The 22,529-nt window shown below is 38.7% G+C and overlaps 1 protein-coding gene across 1 annotated transcript; it reads left to right on the top strand.

The window, feature by feature from the left end:
• Nucleotides 1-864: 864 nt before the first annotated feature.
• ACTL6A (actin like 6A) lies at nt 865-22,377 on the top strand (the record flags this gene model as incomplete). Its single annotated transcript, XM_080696166.1, has 14 exons — nt 865-889; nt 3,720-3,796; nt 3,961-4,135; nt 6,673-6,773; nt 7,192-7,289; nt 11,474-11,568; nt 12,421-12,527; nt 12,627-12,716; nt 14,640-14,701; nt 14,927-15,041; nt 15,192-15,272; nt 18,615-18,710; nt 21,189-21,275; nt 22,297-22,377. The coding sequence occupies 14 exons, from the start codon at nt 865-867 to the stop codon at nt 22,375-22,377; spliced, it is 1,290 nt and encodes a 429-aa protein (XP_080552292.1).
• Between the last annotated feature and the right edge of the window lie 152 nt (nt 22,378-22,529).

Here is a 22,529-nt window from a genome sequence, read left to right as displayed (position 1 = left end):
GACAGGAGGACTGCAAGTTTGAGGACAGCCTCAGCAAATAGTGAGGTTCTCATTAAACTAGCGAGATCCTATTTCAAAATAAATAGGGCTGTAGCTCGGAGGAAGAATGCCCCTGGGTTTAATCCTCAGTGCTACACACACACACACACACACACACACACACACACACACACACTATAATAATAATAATAAATAAAACTTTAAAAATAAAAAATGCAGGATACTATTTGATTTACTAATTCCTCCTAGCTCAAAGTGGAGCACATTTTTATTTTCCAAATATAAAAATTGAGAATACTTTTCCTGATTAAAAGAAAATTCCGCATTCATAACAATTTTCTCCGTAGAGACACTTTCTCAACTCCAGATTGGATTTCCAAGTCTACTTTCCCCTGGCAGAGGTCTCACCGCTTCTGGGCGCCCAGACACGCTCTGCACCTAGCCCCAGACTCACCTCCAGCCTTCCTCCTCCATCTCCGCTCGCCCCGCCCCACTCTCCCTCCCACCGAGGAGCCCCGCTCCCTCCAGCCCCGCAACCCAACTCTTTCCCTTCTTCCGTCGCTTCCCCTCGCCCCGCCCCCATGGCTCTCTTCCATTGGCTCTACAAGCTGGGCCGCGGCAGGGATGCCCCAGGGCCGCGTTCGCATTGGCTGCATTTAGGCCGGGCCCCTCGCGATTGGCTGGCACGAGAAACCAGCAAGTGTGTCTGCGCTCCTGGGTGTGTGGACGCCGCTTTGTTGCCTGAGGGGGGTGGCGGTGGAAGTTGAGGGGGTCGCGGGCTGGCGCTTCTAGGGACCCGCAGTCGCGGCCGCTGTAGTCACCTAGTCCAGGAGCCTTCGGCTGGGAGTCGCCCCGAAGGCAGCCATGAGCGGCGGCGTGTACGGTGGAGGTGAGTGAGCGCGGCTGGACCGGAGCGCGCGCCTTCCGGAGCGTGGGGCGCTAACCGCCGCCCCCAGCGCGCTGCCCGGCGGCCCCGCCCGGCCTCCCGCCCGGCCCGCCCCGCCCGCGCTCTGCCCGCCCGGAGCCCGCCCGGAGCCCGCCCGGAGCCCCGGCGAGGCGGACGCCGCCGCCCGGCTCTTCCTCTCTGTGCCCGGGAGCGGGGCTCTGGGGCGCGAGGTCGGTCCCTGACGGGGGCTTGGGGCTGCTCCATCGCGAGCCAGCCCCTGCACCCCAGGTTCAGGGGCCGGCCCCAGGTCGCATACCCAAGTGTCTCCAAACCTCGGCGATGGCGGGGTGTGTGCTTAAACTTGGGAGGAGGAGGTCCCAGCAACTCGCGGGCGCGGGCTGCCCGCAGTGTCGGGTAGGTGGCCGGCCACGCGCGAGCGGCGGAGCCGCGGGGGCTGCAGCCTCCTCCGCCGGGCTCCCGCCGCGCGCCGCTTCGCACCTCTGGGGAGCTCCTGCCTGCTTGTTGGCTGCAGACACTCCGGAGCTACTCGCGGGCGGGACTGTTTGCCATTCATCCAGGAACACATGTCCTGTAAAGATGCCCGGCAAGTTTGTCCGGTCCGAGGATCCTGGCCTTAAGCTTTCCTTGGGTAGGCTCTGAAGTAGTAGAAAGGTTCTCATGGTCTGGGAATGGCACAGCCCTGGGCAGTTTAACTAACTTTTTTCCAACTTAAGTTCCTCGTTTGTAGAATACTTTCCCATCCATCCTCTATCGCGTGGTTGTGAAGGTCAAAAGAGAAAATGCTACGCTTGCTACTCAAGTGTGGTGTCAGCATCACCTGAAAACTGTTTATAGACTCTCAAGCTTCACTCTGAATCTACTGACGTAGAGCCCTCTTTTCTGCAAGATCCCCAAATGATTCAAGTCACCGATGTATGTTATTGTTAGAATAGGAAGACAAAACCAAAGTATTGTTATTGTCACTGTATTAAGGATGCTGTTCATGGAGAGGATGACATTTTATAGGTAAAAGATAATAAAAATAAATTTCTACAGAGTGGGTTTTGGTGTTAGTTACAGCATCTTTTTTGAGATGGTAATTTGACCCTCACCACTGCCTTTCTCCCTGTTTATGTCCTTGGTTTTGAGTTCTCGCTGTATTTCCCATTTTAACTTTGGAAAAGACCTAGTGGATCTTCATCATTTTCCTCTTCTCTGTCTTAAGGTGCAATCCTGTCAGAAAAAGTGGGTCTATGTCCTTGCTTAATAGAAACTGTTATGACTTTTGGGGTCACTAGTCCAAGGAGCTGGAGGCTGTTTCTTATTTGTTACAAGACTTTTGTAACAAAAAAGTTATTTGGTTGTTTTTCCATAAATAATTGTTCATGTCTATAACCACAGCATGATCATATATGATTTAATTAAGAATTAATATCCTGCTTCTTGGCTTATATGGGAGAACATAAAGCATTTCACATATACACTATTTAAAACTCATAATAAAAGTATGATTTTGTGTCTGAACTATCAATCTATATAAAGTATTTGAGTTACTTTCCAAAGCATTCACTGAAAAAGTATTCCAAATTTCCTATATAAATTGTGGATAATTAACTTATACTTGACCTGCTTGCTTACTAAAAAGTTCTTTGTAAAGCTGGGCATGATGGTACACACCTGTAATCCCAGTATTTGGGAGAGTTAGACAGGAGGATCACAGTTTCAATACCAGCCTCAACAACGTGGCAAGGCCCTTAGCACCTTAGACCCAGTTTAAAAAAAAAAAAAAATAGGGCTGGGGGTTAGCCCAGAGGTAGAATATCCCTGGGTTCAATCCCCAGTACCACTACTTTAAAAAAAGTTTATTATAGTTTAGCTAGGCATGGTGGCATATGCCTGTAATCCCAGTATTTGGGAAGCTGAAACAGCAGGATCACAAGTTCAAGGCCAGGTTCAGCCACTTCTATAAAAATTATTTACATATTATTTCCTTGATCATAGTAAACTTCTTGAATTAAAATATAACAAACATATACTATGTATCAGTAAAGGTTCAAACAGAAAAGAGATGGCATACAGGAAATACTATACAGCAATTAAAATGAATGGTCTAGATCCACACATATCTACAAGGATACATCACAAAAAAATGCTAAGTTTAAAACCCTGGGATGCTTGTAATCCCAGTACTTGGGAAACTAAGACAGGATCACACATTTGCAGCATCTTTTGAGGTAGCAAATATCATGCACATTTTATAAATTAGGAAAATGTGGCAGAAGGTTAGTAAGTTGCACAAGTCCACATAGCTAATTTTCTTTGTGACATGTGTGACGATTTCTAGAGAAAAGAGTAGCCAGGCATGGTGGCACAAGCTTGTCATCCCAGTACATGAGAGACTGAGACAAGAGGAGCCTCAGCAACTTAGTGAGGCTCTCCTCAACTTAATAAGACCCTGTTTCAAAATAAAGACTAAAATAGTATTGGGGGTGTAGCTTGGAGTAGAATGCCCTTGGGTTCCATCTCCAGTACCCCCCCACACACATACACATAAGCAAAATAATAGATATGAGCAATTATATATGTACATCTTCATCTTTTGTAGCTATAACAAAATTGCTCATAATAACTGTACCAAATTACAACCTTTACCAGCAAATATATAAGTGGTTGTACCTATTTATAGCTTTTACTAGCAAAATAAGAGCTCTTCTTTCCCTTCATCATTGACAGCATTTGATCTTGTCATACTTCTTAATTTTTGCCAACTTAAGTATACCTTACATTTCCATGATACTTAAAAGTTGTTAATGTTATATTTTAAACTTTTCAGATGAAGTGGGAGCTCTTGTTTTTGACATTGGATCCTATACGGTGAGAGCTGGTTATGCTGGTGAGGACTGCCCCAAGGTAAGTATAATGTTAGAATTAATAGTATAATGTTAGAATTAATAGAATATGTAAGAACTCTTTATGTAAAACTTATTTTACACAGATACTCTGATTCAAAACAAATATGGCAAAGACTCTAATAAAAGCAGGCGAAACTTTGATGTAATGTTTTTGACTTACAGGTGGATTTCCCCACAGCTATTGGTATGGTGGTAGAAAGAGATGATGGAAGCACATTGATGGAAATAGATGGTGATAAAGGCAAACAAGGTGGTCCCACTTACTACATAGATACTAATGCTCTGCGTGTTCCAAGGGAGAATATGGAGGCCATTTCACCCCTCAAAAATGGGATGGGTATGTTGTTTTTCCCATGGATTTGTTCAGAAATATAGTGTGCATGGTATGCCTTTTAGATACAAAGTGTAGTAACTTTCTATAAGCTGGGCACCAACTATATTTTTAAAAAATTTATTCCAATGCCGGGCGTGGTGGCGCATGATTGTAATCCCCGCGCTTGGGAGGCAGAGACAGGAGGATCGCGCAGGTTCGAAGCCAGCCGTGCTGGCTTAGGAGACCCTGTTTCCAAAAATAAAATAGGTCTGGGAGTGTAGCCCAGAGATAGACGGGCTTCCAGGAACCCCAGTACCACCAAAAAAAAAAAAAAAAAATTATTCCACAAACTAACATTATAAGCACTGAGTATACAAAGATGAACAAGAAACATTCCATTAAGAAACTCATAGTTTGACAGGGAAGATCAAAGCCTACATACAAATATATGGGACAGTGGGAGGTAAGTACTCTATGTTCAGTAAGCAGTGGGATTAGAGAGGAGAGGTATTTAACTGTAATTGGGAGTCAGTGATGGTCTTCACAGTGGAGGTACCTTTTGTGCTGAATCTTAATTAATGAGTAAGACTAGCAGAGGACCAGCATGTTTAAAGGGATGGAGTTGTGAAAGAAAGTAATGTGTTTTAAATGTCATACAAATAAGGATGACTATAATATTGGATGAGTTAGGGTCAGTAGCAGGAAAAGTAGAGAGCAATCATAGAGAGATTTGGAAACTATCCCAAAGAACCTATGAAGCTAGCAATTGAAGGGTCATCCCAAAGAAATTTAAACAGAAATGTGATATATTGCTTGTTGGAAACAATTTGTAGGCTTGATTAGAAGATCGATAAGAAGGGTTAGAATTCAAGTGAACAGTGAAAAGGATTTAAACTGTTAGCACTGATGGAGATCCTGAAATGATTTTCAGGATATCCAGGAGACAAATAGTACCAAATGATTGAAGAGGTAAAAAGAGGAATTGAGAAAGTTTCCTGGATTTTTGGTTAAGGTGACTCTGAATAGAAGTTATCATGCACGGAGATAGGAATAGAAAGGGGAGGAGATTATTTATTGTGGTATTGGGGATGGAACCCAGGGGAATTCTACCTCTCAGCTACACCTCCAAACCCTATTTTATTCTTTATTTTGAAACAGGATCTCACTGAGTTGCAGAGGACTTTACTAAGTGGCTTAGGCTGGCTGTGAACCTATGATTCTCCTGTCTCAGGCCCACAAGTACTGGGATTACAAGCCTGTGCCACCACACCCAGTGAGAAGGAAGTGGTCTTAGGCAAAATGGCTCCCAGGTTCAGTTATTCACTAGAAGGACTCACAGGACTCAGCATATAGTTGTACTGGAAACTAAGATTATTATATTGAAAAGATACAGAATGAAAAATCAGCACAAAGGAAAAGGGGTAGAGGTTGAAGTTCAGAGGAAACTAGGTGCAAGCTTCTAAGAGTTTTTCACAGTAGAGTCACCAGAAATTAATTCCTCAGCAACAAGTAACGTGCTGTCTACCAGAGGAACTTATTAGACTCAGCATACCCAGGGTTCTTACTAGGGACTGATCATGTAGTATGTTCTGCCTAACTTATACCAGAATTCTAGACTCCCAGAAGGAAAGCAAGTGTTCAGCATAAACCATATCATTAATAAAAATAGTTTAGGCACAATAAGTTACTCATTATATGTGGAAAGTTTTATGTCAATGTAGGAGCCTATTTGTCATTCAAATTCCCAGACACCAGCTAAGGATTCAGCTTGCTATGATAATACTTAGGCATATCAGATAAATGAGTTCATTGAGTTAAAAGTGTTTGGGACATTCAGGTTATCATCCATTAAGACTTATCATCCATTAAAATGAAAAAAATGGGTGTGAGAAAGATTTTAAGACATGAGGTTGTATTATAATACCCAGAAGAAGTTTGGAATTTGAGAAGGTTGAGGATAGGGAGCCTAGTGAAAACTTGTTTTGTATTTAGCAAGTGATGAAAAAGAGATACTCATGAAGGAGAATGAAAAGGAACAGGGATATAGGGTTAGAAAATTCAGGAAAAGGTCAACAGAAGAAAAAGGCTCTAAAACAAAATCCAGTGATTCTTAACATTCCTAGCTACAATGTTGAGATTTACACTAAGGGGAGAAAAGTTAATGCTGCCAACAAAGTCCATTACTTAAAACAAAAACACAACCAGGAAAATTCAAGTGGGCCTGTGGCTATACTTTAAAACATATAATACAATGTAATGACATTTTTTTTTTTGGGTTGTGGCAGAACAGAAATTGCCTCTTAGGTCATTAGTGACTTATATGAGTAGTTTTAGTGGAATGTTTAAGTGGAAGTCAAATTGAAAACATAATGTTATTTTTCAAATTTTTATATTTAAATTTTTTCCATTCTAAGTTTTTTGGGTGTCAGGTCTAAAAAATAATTCTTTTGTATTTTCTTTTACAAATCCAATAAGTGTTACTTGCTAAGTTGTAGAAAAAATCTTTTAAAAATGCTGTATTCATCCTCAACTAAGTATTGTCTATTAATTATATATTCTAGTTGAAGACTGGGATAGTTTCCAGGCTATTTTGGATCATACCTATAAAATGCATGTCAAATCAGAAGCCAGTCTGCATCCTGTTCTTATGTCAGAGGCACCGGTGAGACAAACACTTTCTTTTCCAAGTTTCTCTAGTATATCACCACCCCCCTTAGTTTTCTACTTGAGGATATTTCGTTTTCCTTTACAGAGGCATAAAAATTGATATTTTTACTTTGAAAATTAGGGAAAAGGGAATTAATTTTTAAATGCTACTATAGATCCTTTATTGTTTCAATAAATAAAATATTCAGAAAACAACATTTGATTTTCTTGTACTTCTTTTCACTTTGCAATTTTAACTTACCTGATTTATGTATTAAATTTACTATGAGGAAATAGTATGAAAGATTATGTAAAATAGTATTTTATTGTTTTTAATGTTTGACATCTTTGCTAATACAGTGTTATAATGTAGCTTGAGATAAGTTAATATTTTAATTCTTAAAAAATAACTTGCATTTCTTTTTCTCCTCAAGTGGAATACTAGAGCAAAGCGAGAAAAACTGACAGAGTTAATGTTTGAACATTACAACATCCCTGCATTCTTCCTTTGTAAAACTGCAGTTTTGACAGCGTATCCTTTAAAAAGTAATATTCAGCTTTTCTTGAGAAGTGTTTATGATACTGAATACCCTTGTAGTAGAAGACATTAGCAGTTCTTTTTTTTTTTTTTTTTTTTTTTTTTTTTTTTTTTTTGATGGTACTGGAGTTCCTGGAAGCCCTTCTACCTCTGGGCCACACTCCCAGACCTATTTTTCTATTTTTGGAAACAGGGTCTCTTAAGCCAGCGCGGCTGGTTTCGAACCTGTGCGATCCTCCTGTCTCTGCCTCCCAAGCTCAGGGATTACAAGCGTGCGCCACCACGCCTGGCGTAGACATTAACAATTCTTGCTCAGAAGTATTTTACTTCTTGGCTTTTAGTTTTCCATCATTTAGGATTTCTTACTGGAACTGATGATATACCCAAAGATATGAGGAGAAAATAGGAAAGTAATCCTCAAATCCTACTTGTTAACAGTTTTGTTGTGTGTGTGTGCTTTAAGAAGAATAGGGATAAAGAGGAGTGTTTTAACCAGCTTGCTTAAATGAATCTGATTTCCATTTTCTCCCTCTTTCTCAATATCATAGAAAATAGAAATTGACTATTAATTCATTTGAGATTTTCTCAGTCATCAGATATTCATTGCAAGGGGGACTGACAGTGAAATATTATGTCTTAAACTTATATAATTTGTAATGCAAATATTCTTGTTAAAAACTATATAACAAGCTGGGCGTGGTGGCGCACGCTTATGATCCCAGCATTTGGGAGGCTGAGACAGGAGGATAGCAGTTCGAGGACAGCCGCAGCTACTTAGTGAGGCCCTGTGCAACTCAGTGAAACCTTGTTTCAAAAAAATAGGGCTGGGGGTGTAGCTCAGAGGTAGAATACACCTGAGTTCCATCCCCAGTACCATAAAAACAAAAATAAATAACAATCAGTTGTGATGGCACATGCCTATTATCTCAGTACTTGGGAGGCTGAGGCAGGAGGATCGCAGGTTCACAGCCAGCCTCAGTAATCTTGTGAGGCCGGGCGTGGTGGTGCACGCTTGTAATCCCTGCGCTTGGGAGGCTGAGACAAGAAGATTGCGCAGGTTAGAAGCCAGCCTCAGCTACTTAGTGAGGCTCTCTGCAACTTAGTGAGACCCTGTTTCCAAATAAAATATAAAAATTGGTATGGGAGTATAGCCCGGAAGTAGAAAGTCTCTGGGTTCCACCCCCAGTACCACCAAAAAAAAAAAAAAAAAAAAAAGTAATCTTGTGAGGCCCTCTGCAACTTAGTGAGACCCTGTTTTTCAAAATAAAAACTAAAATAGGGTGGGGGTGTAGTTCAGAGGTAAAATGCCTCTGGGTTCAATCCTCAGAATCCCCCCCCACACACAAATTTAAGTAATACTTCAAAATAGAATTAGTAAAGTTATAAAGAAGTACATGATTGGCTTGTATTTTTTATATAGTATTTGTAATGGTTCTGAAAATATGTTAGCCTGACAAATCTTATTTTAAAAAAAAACAACAAAATTTGTTTGCATACTGTAGAGTATAGATCTCCAAACTTACTGGCTCACTGCCCGCTTTTCCGAAAGAAAAATGCTCAACACCCTACTGGGCATTTCCCCCACCCTCTTCTTTTTATTCAGTGCCACCCAGTTGCATCTCCCCAGGGGGTGGTATCACTGACTTTGGGAATCTGCAAAAAGAGCCCTGTATTTAGACTTGTAAATGTATAATCTTGAATTAAATACTTAAAATCTGAATTTCACCTATTTCCTGTATACCTTCATGGTTTGATAAAATCTTCAAATAAGTGTTTCATATATTTGAGAATCATTGTGTTAACTATTATCTAATGTTTCTCTATAGTGCTATGTCTAAGAGATGACTTACAATTGTGAAAGTGGAATAAACATTTCATAACTGTGACTTAATTGTTCAAGATATATGTTAGACTTTGGTGTGAATTGTAAAAATAGGTTTAGGTCAAACTAGAGGCTTTGAAAGTTATATTTTAAAAACTTGAACTTCACACTCTAAAGAATGGACTTTAAAAAATAGTTACTCATTAATTCATTAGAAAATACCAAAAAATAGGCCTGTTGATTATCTTCCTGTTTGTTCAGACTATTTTTTCTCTTTAGTCCTTCAAATTATTAGTCATGAAGATCCATCTATTCTTCTTCCCTGTCCTTTTTTCAAGTCCATTTACTTTTCTCTATACTGCTGCCATGTTAGGTATGAGCCATTTTCAGGATTACTGTAACACCTCATCTTGCTTGTTCTTTACACTGTAGTTCTAACATATGTATCTATATAAATAATATAAATAGTGCCGGCATAGTGGTATATGCTTTAATCCCAATACTTGGAAGGTTGAGATAGAAAGATTGTGCAGGTTCAAAGCCAGCCTCAGTTACTTAGGCTCTCAGCAACTTAGTGAGACCCTTTTTCCAAATAGAATATAAAAAATAGGTCTGTGAGTATAGACCGGAGGTAGAAAGGCCCTGGGTTCCATCTTCAAAAACAAAAATTATATAAACACATATTATATATTAATATTTACATTAACGTAAATATGTAAATAAAGCTTAAATGTTTATATAAATGTAAACATAAATGTATAATATAAATATATTAAGCATATAAAGCACACATGTATAAAAATGTATATATGTATATATTTTTTGGTGGAACTGGGGATTGAGCCCAGGGGCCTTCTACCTCTGAGCTACACTCCCAGTTCTATTTTATTTTTTGTGTGTGGGGGTACTGGGGGTGGAACCCAGGGGCTTTTCTACCTCCAGGCTATACTCCCAGACCTATTTTATACTTTATTTGGAAACAGGGTCTCTCTAAGTTGCTGGGAGCCTCACTTAGTAGCTGAGACTGGCTTTAAACATGTGCAATCCTCCTGTCCTAGCCTTCCAAGCCCTGGGATTACAAGAGTGTGTCACCATGCCCAGCTTATTGTTTATTTTGAAACAAGGTCTCACTAAGTTGTGGAGGGCCTCATGTTGCTGAGGCTGGCCACAAACCTGTGATCCTCCTGTCTCAGCCTCTCAATCCTGGGATTACAAGTGTGGGCCACATGCCCAGCTCTAATAATCTTTTTAAAGTGTCTGCTTTAAGCTAGGATTATCTTCCACACTTCTTCCATTCTGCTTTCAGGCTGTGCTGATTAGTTGCAGTTCCCTGACCACCTCATGTTCTCTTGCCTTTTGTTTTTCCTACATGGTCCACCCTTGCCCATATCCCTCTCCAGCTTACAGTTGAATTCCCAAGAATAGTCAGGTGGTCTCTTCTTTATACTTCCCAGGAAATCCTGTGTTTTTCTTTTTATAGCAAAATAATTTCTATTAAAGTAGGATAACCTACTTTTGTTAACCTTTGTCTTCTGTATTTAAGGAATGTGAGTGGCAGACCTGCCTGCTTCCCTTTTTCCCTTTTTTTTTTTTTTTTTGGTGGTACTGGGATTCCTAGAAGCCCTTCTACCTCCAGGCTACATTTCCAGACCTACGTGATCCTCCTGTCTCCTCACAAGCGTGGGGATTACAAGCGTGCGCCACCACGCCCGGCCCCCTTTTTCCTTTTCTCTTCCTCCCTTTGACAAGCTATTAAGCACCAGACTCAGTAGGTAAATAATAGGTGCTCAGTAAATATTTAATGGACAAGAAAATGGCCCTACTTTTAAGCATCAGTTTTTAGGATGTTCACTGAATATATACCTTCTGCACTATGGCGCTGTGGAAAATGAGATTTGCCTGTATTTGCTTGCTGCTGGATTCATATGGGATAGCTCTTTTATCCTATTAATTTGGAAGAGATGGGAAGCACCACTTGCTGACAAACTGAGATGTTTCCTCTTCAGTATTGTGTGACAACAGTTATAGCCCCTAGCTCTAATCTTGCCAAGTTTTTAATCATCTTATTTGTCAATAAGCCCTTTGGTCAATCTCTAGGTAGTTTCAGTCATGTTAATTTTGACCAACTTAATAGAAAGTGAGTTCTTCACAGTACCATACTGGAAGTTCTGCCTATGTAATATGTTTTAAAATTAGAATTATTAGACACTAATTTTCATCTCTATATTTGTTGTAACACATTTTAAACTATAATTCACATGTCTAAAAATGATTTCTGAAACACTGTAAGAGCCTGCCCTTTGCAGTAGATAGTATTTTAGGAGCCTCATTACTTTTCCTTAATGCGTTAAATTAGATTTGCCAATGGTCGTTCTACTGGGCTAATTTTGGACAGTGGAGCTACTCATACAACTGCAATTCCAGTCCATGATGGCTATGTCCTTCAGCAAGGTAACCGTGGTTAAGTAGGGAGTGCTGAAATGATATGGATGTCATGAGAACATAAGGGAAAAAAATAAGGCAATAAATTGGACTATTGAAGCATATCAGCTTCCATATAATTATTTTTATTGAGTTTTTTATTTGTTGTTGTTTTTTTTTTTTTTTGGCGATGCTGAGGATCAAACCCCTGGCCTCACAAATGTTAAGCAAACACTGGATCACTGAGCTGTATCTAGTTCTGAAATTTTAAGAGTTTTTTTGTTTTTGTTTTTTTGGTGGTACTGGGGATGGAACCCTTCTACTCCAGGCTACACTCCCAGACCTATTTTATATTTTTTTTATTTGGAAACAGGGTCACTTAAGCCAGCAAAGCTGGCTTCAATCCTGCGTGATCCTCCTGTCTTTACCTCCCAAGCGCAGGGATTACAAGCGTGCGCCACCACGCTAAGAGGTTTTTTTTTTTTTTTTTTTTTTTTGAAGATCTGGGGATGGAAACCTGTGGGGCATTTTATCTCTGAGCTATACCCCCAGTCCTGTTTTATTCCTTTATCTTGAAATAGTCTAAGTTGTAGAGAGCCTTACTGAGTTGCTTAGGCTGGCTGTGAACCTGTGATTCTCCTATCGCAGCCTCTCAAGTACTGGGATTTTAAGAGTGTACCACCACGCCCGGCTCTATGAATATTTTTTAATTGTTAGTAAGTAAATACATATTTAAAACCGATGGATAGTTTTATTTGTGCTTTGAAGTTTTCAATTGATTCTACTTGAAAATTATTCATATATAAATATGATTACCAAAGAAATTTGTCCCAAGGAGTTTGGACATGTCGCTCCATTAGCCTTGTTTAATTTTTCCCATAGGCATTGTGAAATCCCCTCTTGCTGGAGATTTTATTACTATGCAATGCAGAGAACTCTTCCAAGAAATGAATATAGAATTGATTCCTCCATATATGATTGCATCAAAAGTAAGTAATGTTTCAATTTTTGTATGTGTGAAATTTAACTCCAACTCCTCCACGCATTTGTTTTAATTCTGTTAACTTAGCATATGTTATTATTGTCAGGAAGCTGTTCGTGAAGGATCTCCAGCAAACTGGAAAAGAAAAGAGAAGTTGCCACAGGTTACAAGGTCTTGGCATAATTACATGTGTAATGTATGTAACCCTTACTCTGTGTTTTACAAAATTATTATAGCTGTAAGTCTTTGAATAAAATGTGGGCACATTATGTTTTCAAGCGCTTTCTTTATGTATATTTTCATGGTACTAGGGATTGAACCCAGGGGTGCTGTACCATTCAGCTTCACCCCTCTCCCTTTTTTTTAAAATTTTGTTTTTTTGCTAAGTTATTTTATTATCTTGCTAAGTTATTCAGGTGGGTCTAAAACTTGAAATCCTCCTGTTTCATCTTCCCAAGTACTGGGATTATAGGTGTGTACCACTGTGCCTGGCTCCAGGCTTTATATTTTTAATGATATTTTACAAACAGAATTACTAGCTTGGGGTGGGGAGGTGCTTTTCATATTTGTCAAGCATATACCTAAAAAATATCCACATACTTATTTGGATTACTGTGGTGAGGACTGGAAACAATTTTTATTTGTTTGTTTTAGGGTAGAAACAATCATTTTTTTTTAAATTCTGTATATAAGAAAACGGTAGAGACCTGCTAGTGGCTTAGTTACATTTTCTTTTCCAGTGTTAGCTGTATCAAGGATGTGTGTGATTATTTACTGTAAGAAGCTACTGAAGATTCTCTTTACCCAAAAATCCATCTCTGAAAAAATATCATGTAATATAGGCCTTGTGTGTTGGGGAGAGGTTAGTAAAACAATCTGTCACTCCACAGATACGTATTAATATTCTGAACAATAAAAGGATGTGAAAGTCACTGGGTGTGATGGTGACATCCGTGATCTCAGTACTTGGTAAGCTGAGTCAGAAGGGTCACAGGTTCGAGACTAGTCTTGGCAACTTAGACTCTTGGCAACTTAGTGAGACTATTTCAGAACAAAGAGTAAAAGGGGCTGGGGTGTTGCTCAGAAGGAGAACACCCCAGGATTCAATCTATAGTACCATACACACACAAAAAAAAGGATATGAAAGTCATAATTTACTGTGAGAGTGGTATATCCTATCTTACAGTTTTTTGTATCCACAGGTAAAGATTGTGTATATTTATATTAGTACAAGGAAAAATTGTGATGATGAGCCGCCAGGTGTGGTGGCACATGCCTGTAATCCCAGTATTTGGGAGGCCGATATCATAGGATAGCAGGTTGGAAGACAGCCTCAGCAAGTAGAGACTCATCAACCTGTTGAGACCCTGTTTCAAAATAAAATTTAAAAATTAGGGTGAGGGGTGTAGCTTAGAGGTAGAATGCCTCTAAGTTCAGTCACCCCCCAAAAAAGTTGTGAGGATGGCTAATAATTTGGCCTCGATATTAGAAACCTAGAGGTCATATATATTTCTCAATAGAATGTTTGTTTTATATTGCATCCAATCATTAAAAGTAACATAACCTAGCTGGGCATGGTGGCACAAGCTTATAATTGGGAGGCTGAGGCAAAAGGATCACAGTTTGTGGACAGCCACAGCTTAGTGAGGCCCTCTGCAACTTAGTGAGACCCAGCTTTAAAGTAAAGAATAAAAAATAGGGCTTGGGTGTAGCTCAGAAGTAGAATGTCCCTGGGTTCCATCCCCATGTACCGTAAAAAGTAACATAACATGTAATCTATATATACACATAGGCATATATTCAGGTAATGAAACCTTGCTTCTAAATCTAAGCTTAGTTATAAGGAACTGATGTTCTGAAACTGGCTTAGTTATATAGACTTTGGTACAGGATTCCTAGTTGTTTTATCAGTTGTGATTGTTCCATAAGTATAACTTATAATTTAGCTTTTTAAAGACTCAGAGACTTGCTGAGTAGATTTGTATTTTTGCAATGTATTACCCAGCTAGAAACAGTTTAAAGAAATTTCATTCAAAAAATATTTTAAACATGTTTTATAAAATATGAATTATGGAGATAAGTCTTAACCTTGTTTCTTAAACTTTTTTTTAATCTGTAGTGTGTTATCCAGGATTTTCAAGCTTCAGTACTTCAAGTATCAGATTCAACTTATGATGAACAGTATGTTTTCTTATTTAAACTGTTACACTTTACAAATAAATAATTTTTTATATTAAAGAATTATATAATGTGGTTAATTAGTCTAAAGGTATAAAGTTTTGCTAAGATATACTGAATAATGTTATAGAGTGTTTTCACAATATTTCCTACAATTGATAATTCCGTAGTTTATAATTTGAAGAGAATATTTGCATTTTTGTGTAATATTGTTTATTACATTTTCAGAGTAGCTGCACAGATGCCAACTGTTCATTATGAATTCCCTAATGGGTACAACTGTGATTTTGGTGCAGAACGGCTAAAAATTCCTGAAGGATTATTTGACCCTTCCAATGTTAAGGTATGAAAGCTTGTTTCATAATTAGTTCAGCTGTTTTTGTATATGTAAAGAGTTAGTGTAAAAATAAAGCCTACATTAGACTAATTTGGGGGAGCTGTGCTTTACTATAAGACATTCTTTTTTGTGAATACTTGTTTTATTTTATTCTAGGGCTTATCAGGAAATACAATGTTGGGAGTCAGTCATGTTGTCACTACAAGTGTTGGAATGTGTGATATTGATATCAGACCAGTAAGTGCCTTTCTTTTGTTATAATATAAAGGTATCCTTTAGGGCCCTGAAATCTCCCCAAATCATTGTTAGGTTGTATATTGGCTGTTTACTTTGAAGTTCATTTTATAATAGCATATGTAAAAAGATGACATACTAGGAAAGGAGAAATGCAAAAGTCTACAGCTGTACTACCCAGTGTGGTAACTCTTGGCCACATGTGGCCGTTTAAATAAATAATAGCTCCGTTCTTCAGTTGTACTAACATTATTATTAATGTGGCTTATGGCCACTCTGTTGGACAGTGCATATATTTAGAGCATTTTCATCATTAAAAAAAGTTCTTTGGACAGTGCTGCTCTAGCCATTTCCTAAAATGTGGCAAATTTAATTACATATTACTGATGATTTTTCTTGCAGATAGCATAGCTTTATTTCTACTTTTTTTTTTTTTTTTTTTTTGTGGTGTTGGGGATAGAACCCAGAGACTTTTTACCTTTGGGCTACACTCCCAGACCTATTTTCTCTTTTATTTGGAAACAAGGTCTCACTAAGTTCCTGAGAGCCTCACTAAGTAGCTGAGGCTGGCTTCGAACCTGTGCGATCCTCCTGTCTCAACCTCCCAAGCGTGGGGAATTACAAGCGTGCGCCACCACGCCTGTCTTTATTTCTACTTTTAATTTTCAGGAGAACACAGTTTAAATTATGTAACTTTTAAGTGGAGTTTATTTTAGATCTTCAGAATTTTGTGTTTTGTCAAATTTTAAGTACATCTTATCATTACTGTATCATTAAGCTGATTACATATAATAATTACTAATTGTAATTTAACCATAGACTCAGTTTATAACCCAGATATTGCCCTGATTTCCTTTGGGTTATCAAGAGTGTGATGCTAATAGTTGAATAAAATCTTTATTGTGATCAGGTATACAACTTGAGGGGCTGAGACAGGAGGATCATGAGTTCAAGGACAGCCTTAGCAACTTGGCAAAGACCCTCAACAACTTAGGGAGGGAGACCCTGTTTCAAAATAAACTGCTGGGGGCCGGGTGTGGTGGCACACACTTGTAATCCCCACACTTGGGAGGCAGAGACAGAAGGATAGTGCAGGTTTGAAGCCAGCCGCACTGGCTTAAGAGACCCTGTTTCCAAAAAAAAATTTTTAAATAGGTCTGGGAGTATAACCCAGAGGTAGAAGGGCTTCCAGGAACCACAGTACCACCACCAATAACAAACAAACTAAACTAAACTAAACTAAACTGCTGGAATGTATCTTGGAGGTAGAATGTACCTGGGTTTGATCCCATTACCAAAATAAGAAAATTATATTAAAGCCAGGGATGGTGGTGGTGCATGCTTGTAATCCCAACATTTGGAAAGTTGAGACAGGAGGATCACGGTTCGTAGACAGCCTCAGCTACTTAGGCCCTTTGCAACTCAATGAGACCCTGTTTCAAAATAAAAAGTAAAAAATAAGGCTGAGGGTATAGCTCAGAGGTAGAGTGCCCCTGAGTTCCATCCCCAGTACCAGAAAAAAAAAAACAACTATATTGTTCAAAAAATGCTTTTTGGAAGCCGGGCGTGGTGGCTCACGCCTATAATCCCCATGCTTGGGAGGCTGAGACAGGAGGATCGTACAGATTCGAAGCCAGCCTCAGCTACTTAGTGAGGCTCTCAGCAACTTAGTAAGACCCTATTTCCAAATGAAATATAAAATAGTTCTGGGAGTATCGCCCAAAAGTAGAAATCTCCTGGGTTCCACCCCCAGCACCACCCAAAAAAAAAAAATTGGGGGGTGACTAAAAGTCATTTTCATTCATTTAAACTAGTAACTTAGCAGGAGTATAAGTTTGGAATTTGTTTTTTTGATGGTACTGGGGTTCCTGGAAGCCCTTCTACCTCCAGGCTACACTCCCAGACCTATTTTATACTTTTTTTTAAAATTTGGAAACAGGGTCTCTTAAGCCAGCGCAACTGGCTTCGAACCTGCGAGATCCTCCTGTCTCCGCCTCCCAAGCTGTGGGGATTACAAGCATGCGCCACCATGCCCAGCGCAAGTTTGGAATTTTTTAGTGAAAATCCAAGGCCACTTATGGGGAAGACATCTGAAGTACATTCACTATAAGAGTGAGTACTTCCTGTTTTTAGTGAGATTTCTTCTTTGAACTAATGTTGATTGCAGAGCAGATTTTTTTATATTCCATTTTCTGTTGCAAAGTTTAGATGATTTAGGCATTTGGAATAAGTTTTTAATAGAGGAACTTAAGCTGGGCATGGTGGCTCACGCTTGTAATCCCAGCATTCGGGAGGCTGAGACTGGAGGATTGTGGTTCGCGGACAGCCTCAGCTACTTAGTGAGTCCCTCTGCAACTCAGTGAGACCCTGTTTCAAAATAAAGAATTAAAGAAAAATAGGGTAGGGGCTGTAGCTTGGAGGTCGAATACCCCTGGGTTTTATCTCCAGACCCGCAAAAAAAAAAAAAAAAAAAAAAAAAATAGAGGAACTTAGTAAGAAGCAGGTTGATATTTAACTTTTTGGTATATACATGCAAATTAGAGATGTTAATATATTCCTTATAAGTAAGATTTTGTTTTTATTTGGTATGTGTATTTTGAAAAAAGCTCCTATGTGGTTCTGATGCATACCTCTACAAAGAGAGTAAGTAGTCATTTGGGCCAGGAATATTTGCAGAGTGTATCATATACTATCATAATCATTAAATAAGCTCATTATCTAATTTGAAATAAAACTTCAAGATTAGCATTTTAGAGATATAAAATATACCTCTAATAAAATATTGGCAGCTGTTTGCCAAAATATTATGATATTTTAGAATATTTGTTTTAAATCAGCAGTTTTTAAGCCTTGTATACATTAAAATCAGATGAGCAGGGTTTTTTTTTTTTTTTGTGTGTGTGTGTGTGTGTGTGTGTGTGTGTGTGTGTGTGTGTGTGTGTGTGGTGTTGGGGATTGAACCCAGGGGCATTCTACCTCCAGGCTATACCCCCAACCCTATTTTTTATTCTTTATTTTGAAGCAGGGTCTCACTAAGTTGTGGAGGGTCTCACTAAGTAGCTAAGGCTAGCCATGAACTTGAGATCCTTCTGTCTCAGCCTCCCAAGCACTGAGATTACAAGCGTGAGCTACCACACCTGGTAGATGGGCAGTTTTGAACAAACAAAATACTTGCCTGGATCCTATCCCCAGAGATTTTTATCTTAATTGTTCCTAGGCATTGGTGGTGTAAAAGTTCTCCAAATGAGTTGAATGCAGGTAGGACTAAGAATCACTAGTTCAATTTAATAGTTCCAATTTAATTTATTTTCCTTTCTTATTAATTCATTTTTGTTTTTCCTCTAGGGTCTCTATGGCAGTGTGATAGTGGCAGGAGGAAACACGCTAATACAGAGTTTTACTGATAGGTTGAATAGAGAGCTTTCTCAGAAAACTCCCCCAGTAAGTACTGCTGGTTCACTAGTAGTATTCTTCAGTCATATATGTGTTCTCATCAGTGTTATAATTTTATAGTTTTTTTTTATGAGATAGATGATGTTTTGTTGTGTCTGTTGTGATATCTTTTATTAACTGAAATTTCTTAGATAGCATTTTTTTACTCTTAAATTATTTGAATTTCACTTTATTCATTAACTTTATACTTAAGTACTGATAACTAGGAAGACAAAAATATAGTTCATGCCCATTAAAGGCTATGAACCAGGAAGGTTAGATATGTAAAAAAATTCATGACTGAGTTTTGACAAGCACTTCAGAATGCCATTAACCAGGTGTTCCCTCTGAGATATTTCTGTGCCTTTCCTCTTTGTAGCTTTGGGTGTTTTGCCAACAGTCCTTAGCTAGTAGCTACAGCACTTCTGTTTTCTTCTTATAAAAGGATACCAGTCTCATTGGATTGAGGGCCAACCCTTCTATTCCATTATGATTTTTATCTTAATTAAAACTACACAGACACCACTTCCAAATTATTTCATGTTCACAGGAACCAGGAGTTAGGATTTCAGCATATCTTTTGTGGAGACACAATTCAACCCACAACAGATAGGTGGCAGAGGCTAAAGTGGCTTTTTATAAAGTGTTCTGAGCTGGGTGTGGAAGTGCATGCAATTCTAGCACTTGGGAGACTGAGACAGGAGGATCGCAGTTTGAAGCAACCTCAGCAACTTAGAATCTGTTTCAAAATTAAAAAATGAAATAGGACTAGGGGTGTAGTTTGGAGGTAGAATGCCACTGGGCTCAATTTCCAGTACCACAAATGTGTTCTGCATTAAGTGTTAACCTAAAAGAAGTTATAAACTTACAAAGGAGTTATATAGGCCCTGATATTTGTAGAATTTGTATATTGAGTAGTCTTTGATTTCTCATATAAAGGAATGTTTAACATGTCATATTTTTATAATTAAAAAGTGGTATTAGCCTCAACAACGTAGTGAGGCTCTTAGCAACCTAGCAAGACCCTGTTCCAAAACAGAAAATAAAAAGGGCTCTGAGGATAGAATTCAGAGGTAGAATACCTCTAGGCTCAATCCCCATTACCACCAAAAAAAAAAAAAAAAGTGGTATTAGAATGTTTGTAGTTACGTTTAAGGTCTGCTCAAGCCTGGTTAGAAACCATCCTTGTTCTTTAGGAGGTAATTAAAAATCAGTGAAGTAACTGGAAAAGGTTTTATTTTAGTAGAAGTGGGTCTTTATGTATACATGTTCACTCACTGACTCTCAACACCCTTCCCATACTGTATAATTACCCTCTCAACTTCCCCTCATATCCATCCTTCCATGCATCTATTCCTTGCTCTCTCTCTCTCTCTTAGGTATGTATGTTGGGGGAAGGAGGCAACTCTCGATATAGAAAGTGAGATAGGGTATATTGGAATTTTGGTAGTATAACCAAAATACCTGAAAAAACTTAGAAGAAGTTTTGGGCTCACAAATTTGGAGCCTCAGTCCATGGCTGGCTCGTTCCAAGGCAGAAAGCATTATGGCAGCAGGATGTGGTGGAAGATAGCTGCTTACCTCATGACAGATGGAAAGCAGAGCAGAGAGAGTTCTTGAGGCCATACCTGCAGTGACCCGCCTCCTCCAGCCAGGGCCCACCTCCAAAGCTAGCTGCACTGCTGAACACATGAGGTGTTGGGGACATTCCAGGTCCAAACCCTGAAGTAGGGTAAAACTAAGCATAAAATTACCAGGAAAGTATGAGTTCAAAATTGAAAAACTTATTTGGAAGTATTAAGATCTGATACTGCATTTGAGTTGGAAGGCTGATGGTGAACTAGAGTTTTAAAATTTGTAAGGGCAGGGGTGAAATGAAACAGGAAACATTAAGAAAGCATAAAGGCTGACAAAGGAAGGACTACAGAAAGGAAGATAGGTTGAGATTCTTAGTGTTGGATGAAATGAAATAGGAAGCACTTAGCACAGTACCTTATTTATGATGTTAAGCATGTGTTCTCTAATAGAGGATAAAAATTGTGAATGCTATCTTCTTAGTACATACTAAAGTTTATAAAGGGTTTTTTTTGATACTGGAAATTGAACTCAGAAGCATTCTAAGTTCTATTTTGTTTTTATTCTGAAACAGTTCTCACTAGGATGATGAAAGTCACTAAGTTGCTGAGGCTACCCTTAAATCTGCAATCCTCTTTTCTCAGCCTCCCAAGTACTGGAATTACAGGTGTGCCCTACCATGCCTGGCTGTTACCACATGTTGTACATTAAAAGCCATAAGTAAAGTACAATTTAGAAACCTTTCTATGAAGTAGTCTAACCTTTGCCTACCATTATCCTACCTATTTCAAAATTACCATGACAATTAAGTCAGTGTTTGAACCACAGAAAGCCACTTAAAACTATCAAAATTGAATTTCCAAAGTCAACTGTTTTGATTGTTCTAATGCTGTTTTTCCTTCTCAATTTTAGAGTATGCGATTGAAATTGATTGCAAATAACACAACAGTGGAACGGAGGTTTAGTTCATGGATTGGTGGCTCCATTCTAGCTTCTTTGGTTAGTAGATGAGCTTCTTTACAAATTAAAGATTCTTACAGAATTACTTTATGTACCACTGAAAATACTAAATTTAGTAAAAATAAAATAATTGCAGTGCTTTATTTACCTTTACATTTTATAATGAATGAATGAAGGACCTAATATATGTTGTGATATAAAAACGCTCTGCTTTATGGGTCTGTATTTGTCAGCTGAATTTGTTTCCCTCTCAGAGGAAGAAATATTCATGTATTTATACCTCTTCTATAATACTCCTGTTGCTAGACCTTTTTTCCAATGCATTCAAAACGTAATTATCCTCTCTCAAACTTCTGGTTGTTCCCTGGTTTGTTGCTAGGTGTAGAAGGTCAAGGTTAGATTCTTGGGTGAGTGAAGTTACTGGATTAGGTCTTGGTCAGCCTTGAAACAGGAGGAAAAGCCCTTGTACTTTTGGGACTGTAGACTTGGAGCATTTCCCTTTTGCCTCATCACAGCTGAAGTAAATGTCCTATATTTCCTTATGTTGGCACCAAGCCGTCACAGGTATACCTGTTACTTTTGTAAAACCTATACAGCGTAAAAGTAATATGCTTTTTAACCTCAAAGGCAAAGCAAAATTAATTTTGGATATTTCTGGAGCAGGGCAGAAATAAGAGTGATGGAAATGGTAAGATGGAAGGGGGGAGGTTTATGAGTTTTTCAAAGTTTAGGAGTTGTCAAAATAAAGATAATAAAAGGGCTGGGACATTTGGCACATACCTGCAACCCCAGTACTTGGGAGGCTAAGATAGGAGGATAACAGTTTCCAAACCAGTTTTGGCATCTCAGCAAGGCCCCCAGCAACTTGGTAAGACTATTTCCAAATAAAAAATAAAAAAATAAAATAGGGCTACGGCTGGGGGTGTAGCTCAGAGGTGCCCTATAAGGTGCTCTGTAGAGGTGCCCTTGAATTTGATTTTGTTACCACACACACAAAATAGTATATGTATTTCCTCATGAGAAGTAAGGCATAATTGTATTTCTTTCCTCCATTTCACAGGGTACTTTTCAACAGATGTGGATTTCCAAACAAGAATATGAAGAAGGAGGGAAACAGTGTGTAGAAAGGAAATGCCCTTGAAGAGTATTCGAACCGCTACGTTCCTGTGTTTCATAGCTTTAGTACACTCAGGAAAGAATGATCATCTTTTGTAGAATGTTTATACATTTTTGCATATTTCGATTTCCACTTAGATTTTTCAAGGCCTTAATTGGCTCTATAAATTAAAATGA

The sequence above is a fragment of the Muscardinus avellanarius genome (genome assembly GCF_963383645.1).
Source record: "Muscardinus avellanarius genome assembly, chromosome: 5".
NCBI classification, from domain to species: domain Eukaryota; kingdom Metazoa; phylum Chordata; class Mammalia; order Rodentia; family Gliridae; genus Muscardinus; species Muscardinus avellanarius.
Note: the sequence above shows the minus strand (reverse complement) of the source record. Positions and strands in the feature narration are given on the sequence as shown.